Raw genomic sequence first — 11,302 nt, forward strand, 5'->3', positions numbered from 1 at the left:
AACCTTGCGTGGGGGCCTACGTTGGCCATGCCCACATGTACGCACACTTTGGTGCAATTGCATGCATGCGATCACGTAGCTCCAGTGCAACCAGCTACTTCTCGGTCTGCCGGGGAGGGGGTTCCCAACTACGGTTTTTTTCTACTCCGTCAAACGCCACGACACTTTTTCCACACGTTGCCATCACCATCCACAGCACACACGCCAATTCTCGTATTTTTCTGACGCTCGGCGCATTTTCTAGGGTTTTCCAGGTCGAAAATCGCAAAAACACTGCCCGGAAGTGACGCAACGTCCGTTTTGTGTTCGTTTTCGTTCCAACCTTGCGTGGGGGCCTACGTTGGCCGTGCCCACATGTACGCACACTTTGGTGCAATTGCATGCATGCGATCACGTAGCCCCAGTGCAACCAGCTACTTCTCGGTCTGCCGGGGAGGGGGTTCCCAACTACGGTTTTTTTTCTGCTCCGTCAAACGTCACGACACTTTTTCCACACGTTGCCATCACCATCCACAGCACACACGCCAATTCTCATATTTTTCTGGCGCTCGGCGCATTTTCTAGGGTTTTCCAGATCGAAAATCGCAAAAACACTGCCCGGAAGTGACGCAACGTCCGTTTTGTGTCCCTTTTCGTTCCAACCTTGCGTGGGGGCCTATGTTGTCCGTGCCCACATGTACGCACACTTTGGTGCAATTGCATGCATGCGATCACGTAGCCCCAATTCAACCAGCTACTTCTCGGTCTACCGGGGAGGGGGTTCCCAACTACGGTTTTTTTCTACTCCGTCAAACATCACGACACTTTTTCCACACGTTGCCATCACCATCCACAGCACACACGCCAATTCTCGTATTTTTCCGGCGCTCGGCGCATTTTCTAGGGTTTTCCAGGTCGAAAATCGTAAAAACACTGCCCGGACGTGACGCAACGTCCGTTTTGTGTCCGTTTTCGTTCCAACCTTGCGTGGGGGGCTACGTTGGCCGTGCCCACCAGTACGCACACTTTGGTGCAATTGCATGCATGGGATCACGTAGCCCCAGTGCAACCAGCTACTTCTCGGTCTGCCGGGGAGGGGGTTCCCAACTATAGTTTTTTTCTACTCCGTCAAATGTCACAACACTTTTTCCACACGTTGCCATCACCATCCACAGCACACACGCCAATTCTCGTATTTTTCTGGCGCTCAGCACATTTTCTAGGGTTTTCCAGGTCGAAAATCGCAAAAACACTGCCCGAAAGTGACGCAACGTCCGTTTTGTGTCCGTTTTCGTTCCAACTTGCGTGGGGGCCTACATTGGCCGTGCCCACATGCACGCACACTTTGGTGCAATTGCATGCATGCGATCACGTAGCCCCAGTGCAACCAGCTACTTCTCGGTCTGCCGGGGAGGGGGTTCCCAACTACAGGTTTTTTTCTACTCCGTCAAACGCCACGACACTTTTTCCACACATTTCCATCACCATCCACAGCACACACGCCAATTCTCATATTTTTCGGGCGCTCGGCGCATTTTCTAGGGTTTTCCAGGTCGAAAATCGCAAAAACACTGCCCGGAAGTGACGCAACGTCCGTTTTGTGTCCGTTTTCGTTCCAACCTTGCGTGGGGGCCTATGTTGGCCGTGCCCACATGTATGCACACTTTGGTGCAATTGCATGCATGCGATCACATAGCCCCAGTGCAACCAGCTACTTCTCGGTCTACCAGGGAGGGGGTTCCCAACTACGGTTTTTTTTCTGCTCCGTCAAACGTCACGACACTTTTTCCACACGTTGCCATCACCATCCGCAGCACACACGCCAATTCTCGCAATTTTTTAACCCTCGACGCATTTTCTAGGGTTTCCTAGGCTAAAGTACCCTACACCGATGTTCGGACACACACTGAGCTACGTGTGTTTCCTGTCTGATTTCGTTCATATTGTGCGTGTAGGACTACATTCGGGATGCACACACACTCGCAAAATTTTGTTCTGTTACATGCATGCAATCACGTACTTTAGCGTCCTTACTATTTTATTATGTTTTACCATATTTTCGTGTACAAATTCATCATCAAATCAAAACTCTTGAATGAAAAGGACAAAAGAAATTTCACTTAAATTTCATTCAACATAGATAAAATATTTTACATAGTCGAGCGAACTCGATGATTACAAGTTCATACATAAAGTCTACTACTTAGGCTTACAACAACATAACCAAATTAAATAAAAAACACAGTAAAAAAACTACTCGTTGTCGCTATCAACGAGGTCAGTCACGGCCGGGCCGTCGCCGCCGTCATCGTCGCTGCTGGACCGGTTGGCGAGGTCGTCCCAGTCCACCGGATCATCGTCAGAATCCTCCTCCTCCGCCGGCGCCTGCTGCCACTCCGCCGGTGCCTGCTCCCACTCCTGCTGCCACTCCGGCGGCACCTGCTGCCACTCCGGCGCCGCCATCGCCGCCTGCTGCGCCGCCTCGGCCGCCTGGATTGCGGCCGCAATCTCGGCGGCCTCCATCGCCTCCGCCGCCGCCGCTGCAGCCTCTGACGCCCGTACGGCCACATGGTACCCCGGCGTGTCATCCGGGTCGCCGTCCTCGCGGAGGATGACCTGCTCCGGCGGCAAGTCTATCCCCGGCGGCGAGGGAGCGGCGGCCGGCGCGGGCGCCGGTTCCGGGTGCACACCGTGGCCGCCGCCACGTCTGTGGCGATCGTGCGGTGGAGGCGGTGCGCGAAGACGGCCGCTGCGGCCCGTCAGGTAGGGGGTCTCGCCGGCCGCCGCAAGGCGGAAGGCGGCCATGACCTCCCAATAGTCCTTCCCGCACCAAAACCGCTTCCGGCCTTCGATATTGTGCCGGCCGCCGCTGTGGTTGCGGAGCTCCTCCTCCGTCGCGCCGGGACCCGGCGTCGCGTAGCCGTCGGCGTCGATCTTCCAGTTGCGTGGAAGATGGCAGCCCAGCGGCACAAGGAGGCAGTAGCGGTGGAGCTCCAGCGTCTCCGGCACACCGATGCTCGTCGTCCATGCGCCGGGGACGTCATCGTCGGCGGCGCCGCCGCCGGTGCTGCTGCTGCCGCGGAAGAACGACATCGGGTGCGGGCAGGCGGCGACGGGCGTCGGTGGGACGGGTGTGGGCGGGGGCGGGGGAGGAGGCGGGCAGGCGACAGCACGATGGGACGGGCGTGGGCGGGGCGTCGCCGTTTTATAGCGGGGTGGGGCAGGGCGGGGGAGGAGGCGGGCGGGCGGCAGCGCGGCTATTAACGCCGACGCGTTAATGACCGCGCGGCAGGCGAGGCGATGTTTGACCGTCGGGCGCCGCGAACGGCGCGTCCGGAGGGGGCAGGCCAGGCGGCGGGCCGGTCGGGTGGCAGGCCAGGCGACAGCGGCAGCGGCGGCGCGGCAGGCGAGGAGCTGACAGCGACGACAGGCGGCAGCGGTGGCGTCCGGCAGGCGCGGCGGCAGCGGAGGCGTCCGGCAGGCGGCACGCGCATGCAACCGCCTACGTGCATGCGCGCCTCGGGCGCCCTGATTGGCGGACAGGTGCGGGCTGGCGTGCGGTCGGGGGACGTGGGCGGGTGGGGCCGCGACGGGTGCGGCGCGACGCGTTGACTGCGGGGACTGCCGCCGTGATCGCGGGCGGGCACGTCTGCATGCCTGCCACGTCACCAGGCGCGTGCAGTCGGCCGGTTTAATTTTTTTTCCCTCCCGGGCCGGCGGGCTGTATTCATATACGTATTGCTTCGCCTGTTGTTTTTTTTCGGGCGGTCGGGCCGGCGGGGGAAGCTTTTTCAAAATATGCCCATCCTACCCTTTGTTATGAAGGGGTATTGGGCAATCTCGGCCGTTCTTGTGTTTATAGGGGGTCTAGCGAAGCGGAAGTGTTCTCATTATTTTATGTATGAGAGGGTGTGTACTACTAGTATGGTTAACTTAGGCAGAAGCTAGTTAATTAATTGAAGTGTATTGGGTACACACACGCCTCAACTCTACAGATCTGCGGTTAATTAGACTGAAATTAACCAGCTAACACTAGTCGGTGAATTTAAAAACAGATGCATATTTTCCCCCTTTATGAAAGATGGATTCTTCTAAAAAAAACGGACTACCGCTCAAACAGCAGAACTGGTGGAAGAACAGCTAGTACACTGGTACAGCTATACAGCTAATTGACTCGTTCATCCATATAACAAATAAATGAAGATAAGACGTGTAACCATATCACCGTCCCCTACATGGATCCAAGTCCCTAACCAAAACCATTGAAGAAAAGCACATATGAACACACGCCATTCCATTGACCCACTCCACATACGCTTTCATTACACTGCCAATGACAGCCAGCTGAACATTTGAGCAATAATCAAGAAAGCATACCCGTCCAAGAGAAATAATACAGTAGCTTTTTGGGTAAAGAAGAGAAATAATAGCTGATATGTGCACAATAATAAGATATTCTCCATAATAATATATTCCATGTGTGTTGTTTATAACATATTCTCCAAGAGTAGAATAAGATATGAGCCTTGCTGCAAGGCTGCTCCAGCTATGCCAGAGGCAGGAGGCTCCAAGAACAAGAGCCGCCCGTTGTCTCCAACCCCAACCACCCCACCCCACCCCGCCCATAATATACGCCCGCCCTCGCAAGAACACCCAGACCTCACATGCTTTGATCCCTCACCCTTCCTCCTCCTCCTCCTCTTAACCTCCGCCGCCGCAGCCCGTGCTCTCCCGTACTTCTTGGAGCCGATCATCGCAAGGTCGACCAACCAGCCACTCTTCACCGTTTCTTTGGCGCCACACCACCGCCGGTCGCCGAGATGATGATGGGGTACTTCTGGGCGCCGAGGAAGTCGGCGGCGGTAGAGAGGGACCAGAGCCTGCGGGCGGGGCTGCTCGTCGACGGAGGCAGCGGCGAGGCGGCGGCGGTGCCCAAGGGGTACTTCGCGGTGTACGTGGGCGCGGAGGCGCGGCGGTTCGTGGTGCCGATGAGCTACCTCCACCAGCCGGCGTTCCGGGCGCTCATGGAGCTGGCGGCCGAGGAGTTCGGCTTCGGCCAGGCCGGCGGGCTCCGCATCCCCTGCCGCGAGGAGGACTTCGTCGCCATCGTCGCCGCACTCGAGGCCACGGCCGAGTCGCGCCAGCGCCGGCGGAGCGCCGCCGGCAGGAAGAGCAGGAGCAACGCCACACCATGGTGATTGATCATGCTCATGCATGGCGACGTAGAAGAAGAGTTTTTTGTCCCGGTCATGTGGATGGACGCCGTGTCTTTGCGTAGCGCGAGCATGGCCGTCGCCGATGATCCGTCCGATTTCCGAATCACCATTGGTTTGCTAGTAGATAGATAATCTCTCACTCGTGTCTGGACTCTGGAATAACGATGATCTTGTAAAGGGGCCCTTCTTTTTTGTTTTCGAGCAACATCGATCTTGTAAGGGCTCTGAAACTGACAATTGAAAGATGATTTTGATTTCCATGATACATGCATGCATCCTCATGTTCCTCCAGCTGATCAGAAGATTTGAGCCAGATATTGTTCTCCAGAAATTGTGTTTTTATTTTTCTTTACAATTAAAAAGGTGTCCTTTTATGTCTACTCAAATATGAACAGCCTGTATCCAAATGGAATCTCCTGCTAGCATTCTGCAAGCTGGAGAAGCTGCACTCACATATATTCTGGTTATCTGTTTAGAATGTTCCTCAAAATTGCTATAACATGCACCTAGCATGTTCTATTGATATCTAGGAAGATACTTGCAGCTGGGACAACCGAAACAGGTGGCACAATTAACCCCATAATTCCTGGGAGAGAGGAACTTCTCCTCCTTTTACTGTTTTTTTCCTCAAAAAACTAGGAGAAACACTACCTTCTAATCTTGTGTATATGAATAGCTAGCCCCACACTAACCTATTTATCTCAATATGCATGCATGCCACATCAGCATGCGACTTGCATGGTAAAAAACTCACCTCAACATCCAATCATGCGGGAAAAAGTTCACCTCACTCTGCAAACATGTGCATGAGAATTTACATTCTGTTATGCTATTTATATTTAATAAATATTTTACAACTATACAATGATCAAACATAATGAATCATATGTAGTTTTAGTTTTACTTCTCATAGTATTACTCAAAATATCCATGTACCATACAAGCAAATATCACTAAAATATATGTTCTATGTTCTATATCTAAATAGCTAGCCTCTACTAATTTATTTATCTCAACATGCAAGCATACCACATCAGCATGCTACATGCATGGAAAAAAAGACCAACCTCAACATCGAATCATGCATGAAAAAAAAACACCTCAACTTACGAGCGTGCACGAGAATTTCTTTTCATTCCGCTATTTATATTTAATAAATATTTATATTTTACAACTATACGAAGATCAAACACAATAAATTATATGTGGTTTTTTAGTTCTCATGTTAGTACGTTAAATATCCATGTTCCATGCAAGTATATTGCAAAATATTCCCGTAACAACGTGCCAGGTATCATCTAATTATGAAGGCATGTAACATGCAGTTGCCAAAAAGTAACCATAACCACCCCCCCCCTTCCAGTTTCTCCCTCCCCTAAGGAGAGTTGACTCGGAGCTCGTGGCTCTTCTTCCTCGCATCCGACGATCAGCAAGTAGGGTAGGTTAGGAGGCTGACTCATCCTTGTACATACTAGGTCTAGGGTTTTGTTTGTTATTAGGGTACCTGGTAGTATGCCATTTAGGAGCTTCACTCCACCGCAGTCAACGGTGCGTGAATGTGACTTTCTCCTATTCTTGACGTTCTTTCATAGTGACGACTGTGGGTGTAGGATCTAGGCGAAGCTCTTGCAATAAGCTCGGGGTTGTGGCGGATCAAGCCAAGGTTGTAGACCCGTCTCTTTCTATTTGCCATCATGCTGGCAGACAAGGAAAAGACGTCACTAGCGAGAATATCCCGGGTTGTCGACAATATTTGTGTGAACTCTCATCTAGGGTTTCCCTATCTCTCACCGACGCCGCTGACGGTTCGCCTCGTCGCATGTGGTCCTTGGACCATGGAGACGCGGTGGATCCCGGCCGTTGCCGGTGGGAGGGCTCCGTTTTTAGGTGCCTTTCTGGGTTTTGTTATGGTTTGTGCCATGCTCAAGAAGATGAGGCGGTGCCGGCTTCTTGAAGATGGAATAAGGTTCTCCCCGCCTAGCCCCCATCCTGGTGATGCTTCAAGCGTCGCCGGAGGGCATGTGGAGGTGTGTCCCCGGTGGATCTCGTGGGATTCGGTCGGCGCTTGTCTTCGGTGGATCCGCCTAGATCCGGTCTTCGTTTGTCCACGTCTGTCTGTTTGCAGGTTGGATCCTTCCAATCTACGCTTCTCTTCATCGGCGAAGGTTGTTGTTCTGTTGCGCTGGTCCTATTGGGACTTAGCACGGTGATTTCGTGACTGTCTACTACAACAATGTTTGCCACCCGGCTCCGACGAAGGAGGGGCGATGATGGCGGCGTGCCTTCGGCTCGCTCCAGTGCTTGTAGTCATCGCTAGGTGGTCTATGGACCTGGATGTAAATTTTACTTCTAGTGTTCTTCGTACTACCATGACAGTTGATGAATAGATCGAAAGTTTTCTTGCAAAAAAAGGAAAAGACATCAGATCTGGGCTAGAATTTGGTCTTTTGGTTGTGGCTCGCGGAGTCTGGGTCTCTGACGAAGGTGCGGGAGCAAGTGCAGTTGCTCTTACCTGAGAAATTACCAACAGGTTTTTTTTGGCGAAAAGGGTCGAATCTATTATAAAGGTTTATGATAAACACATAGCACCTCAAACATAATGAGAATTACATCAAGGTACTCGGACCACTAAATGACAACTACCGCCCAGAGAATGGTGGAGCTACTATACTCATTGGCAACTTCGGGTTGCAGTGGTTGTTGCTCGTCTTGGTTGCACCGCCCTTGACTATTCTGGGTCAAGGGTGACCTCTCAGGGCCCCGACGTTAGGTGAGCAGCGGCTCCAGTTATTCCTCCATGTGTCTACCCATGGAGGGAGGTAGCTTGGCTTTGGCTCGGCTTTCACAACTTCTACCTTCGGCAAGTGTTGACGGTGCTGTTACGGCAATTACGGGATCCTTGATCTTATCCCCAACAATGGTGTTTCTTTTTAAAAAAAAAGGAGGCTGCTTCTGCATCATTGCAATGAACATATCAATTTTATTACAGTAATTATTAAGCAGAGTACAAGATGAAGGCAACCACTGCAAAACCATTACAAGATATATATATGAAATCAAACACCATTGGCCATGTCTGCCTGGTGACAGCATGGACAAGGATTTTCATCCTGGTTGCCAAGACTGGCCCCTGAAGATACACAACAGCAAGAAGATGACGCCTCCAACAAGGTAACGACACAATTTCGCCATTGCTGAACCCGACAAATAATGACCGGCCTGCTTATGAAGGCTCAACAAGGAAGGGTCACATTACAGTCTTTTGTGTAAAGTTCTTGCACCAAGATGTAATTTTTCATTCTATTGGGGTCCTTAAAGAAGCCGCTCTAGGTCCTTCGAGACCCTTTGCTAAAAATTCAAATTATGAAAGCACAAAGCTTGACCAAGATATACATGTGTTGCTTCCTTTAAACGCAACACCAAAGGAATTCCAAAAGAGACGCATGTGAACCACTACCAGTTAGGTTCAGAATGTCATTAATCGATAAAACATCTATACATGTGAAACTACATATTGGACGGCAGCGCATGTGAAGCTTAAATGGGCTGCAAAGACTGCCGCCCATTTTGCATGCACTTTAGTTTTAATATATTTCTGCTAGTAAGAAAGTTATGTTCAAATATTTGTGAGTTAAAATATATTGTACATACAAACAATGATTAGTAAATAAAAACATTTCAATATGAACCTGTGTAATATATAAAATATATTTAGTAAAACATAAGTATTAAAAACATATAAATAAAAATTTTAAGATAATTTTAAATATTTGTAAACCATAAGTAATAAAATAATTTTCAAACATTTGTGTGTTATAAAATATAATACATACAAACGATGATTAGTAAATAAAACTTTTCAATATGAACCTATGTACTATATAAAAAATAGTTAATACGGAAATTGAAAATACTTATTAAATAAATATTTTTAATGAACCCAAGGAAATTAATACACCCGCGGATTATCTTTCAATTATATTAAATGATGAGTACACACATTTAATAAATATTATGAATATTCACGTATGTATAATTCTTACTGATAGTCAAAAAATTATACGATTTAAATATTAGACACAATTTAATATTCATTTCAACAATTTAAACTTTAAAAATTATACAAATGTGCATATAATTATTGAAATGTTCATATAATTAAATTAACATTTCTGAATTGTAACTTTAAAAATATTTTATAACTTAAATTATAAAAAATTATAATTTATAAAGTCATTTTAAAAATATGAATATTTCGAAAATAATACATGAACAATTTTTAAGTAAGTTATTTCGTTTGTATGTACAATACTTATAACACGTGAATATTTAAACGTTATTTTTATTACTGAGGTTATACTATCGATCATGGACGGCTGGTGAATTTTTCAGTTTCCATTTATTCCTTGGTTTGGCTGATGTTCACTCGAACATCACATTATAAAAATATTTTGTATGATATTGCAGCAGTTATTAGTTCATGGCCGAGTGGTTAAGAGCAACTCTAGCAGACCCCACAAAAACTTGACCCACAAAACACCTTTGCAGTTTCACGAAGATCGCGTATGCGGGTCGAAAACTAGCGCCGCCGAACAGATACTGTAAAACTGACATAAAGAGCTCCTTCCTTCAGTCCGACCGTTGCCGCCCCTTCCTCCAGCTGGCCGTGCCGGCCACGCCGGCCGCGTGCCATCGCCCATCGGTCGCGCCCCGTCCCTGCCGGTCGCGCCCCATCACCGCGCCGGTCGCGCCCAGCCTCGCCGGCCACGCCCCGTCGCCTCCGTTGTCCGCGCCCAGCCTTGCCAGCCACGCCCCGTCGCCTTCGTCGTCCGCGTCTTGCTCTATTGCCAGGCGAGTCGTGCCCCTTTGCCTGCCGCGTTGGGAGGATTCCGGCGGCCAGGCTGAGGTAATGGGAGGCCACGACGATGTCGAGCTCGTCCAATTCGAACCGGCAGCGATCGATTGCGGCGTCTAGCGGCCTTTTCCGATGTGCGGTGATGAATTCCAGCAAGTTCAGGGCGGATTCCGGCAAACTCCGCGGCGGCGTGTTTGCTCTGACGAGGCTTGACCGGTATACGGGCCCCCCTATATTCGGCCTTCCAACCTTCAGGCCTCATTCGGTTTGGAGGATTTTCATAGGAAAAACATAGGAATAAGGATTCCGGAGGAAAATTTCCTATGTATGCATTCGGTTTGTAGGAAATGCATGCAGGAATTTCGTAGGAATACTACTCATTTTCTGTGTTTTTGGAGGAAACTACACATCCACTCAAAGCTCATTTTACGCGTAGGAACGAGGCAAGTCAATTCCTTAGGATGGCAAGTGCCATCCTATCATATTCCTATACTACTCCTAATTCCTACGTTTTGATTTCCTCCAAACCGAATGAGCCCTCAAAGATACGGGTTTCGGGTGTGCATTTGTGGTGGCTCTTAAAAAATTTACGGGTTGGACTACTTTTACGGTTTCTGTTCTGAACACTTTTTTCGCCCAAAACTGTAAAACACAAATTTTTTGCGGGTTTGACCGCTTATGCGGGGTCTGCTAGAGATGCTCTTAGGCCATGTGTGATTTACTTTGCCCCTGAGGCATCGGTACGAATCACCGCGTTGCCTTTTTTAGTTTCTATTTTCCCAAGCCACAATGCCCCTCGGGAGGGCCTTTTCCGCAAATAAATAAAGACAAGGGGTTTTCTTCACAAATATGTCGCCCTCCTCTATCACTGCCTGACAGTGGGGCCATATGCACTTTGTGACTGTATTTATACGTGATGTCAAGTTAAATGACTACAATATGTATAAGCGCTTGCGTATGCAATGTGTTAAAAAACAAGATGACTACAAATCCGTATTCTTAAAATGCCAGCACCAAACTAAATGTCTAGCACAAGTTCTATGACTTGCGATGATATTATCTCTGTAATAACTTTATTTTTGGTATGTAACTTATTTTTTGATAGTTAAATTAAAGGTTAAAATTTGACCTGAAATGCAAGAGGGCTAATACACCAGGAGGAAGGTAGTACTCTACTCCTCCTATCGATTTGCAACGAATGCCAACCCTCTATCGTGGATGTTCTCGAGGGCGAGGCTCATAGTTTGACTGA

The 11,302-nt window shown here is 48.9% G+C and overlaps 1 protein-coding gene across 1 annotated transcript; it reads left to right on the forward strand.

Moving 5' to 3' along the window:
- The first annotated feature begins 4,593 nt into the window (after window positions 1–4,593).
- On the forward strand, window positions 4,594–5,460 carry LOC125515199 (auxin-induced protein 15A-like). The gene has a single exon (XM_048680636.2). The coding sequence runs from the start codon at window positions 4,800–4,802 to the stop codon at window positions 5,175–5,177; it is 378 nt and encodes a 125-aa protein (XP_048536593.1). The 5' UTR covers window positions 4,594–4,799; the 3' UTR covers window positions 5,178–5,460.
- The last annotated feature ends 5,842 nt before the right edge of the window (window positions 5,461–11,302 follow it).

This window comes from Triticum urartu, chromosome 6A (assembly GCF_056163025.1).
Source record: "Triticum urartu cultivar PI428250 chromosome 6A, HENAU_Tu73, whole genome shotgun sequence".
NCBI classification, from domain to species: domain Eukaryota; kingdom Viridiplantae; phylum Streptophyta; class Magnoliopsida; order Poales; family Poaceae; genus Triticum; species Triticum urartu.

Bases quoted from the DNA above. Each gene is read 5' to 3' on its own strand.
- LOC125515199 (XM_048680636.2), top strand. From the start codon at position 4,800: ATGATGATGGGGTACTTCTGGGCGCCGAGGAAGTCGGCGGCGGTAGAG.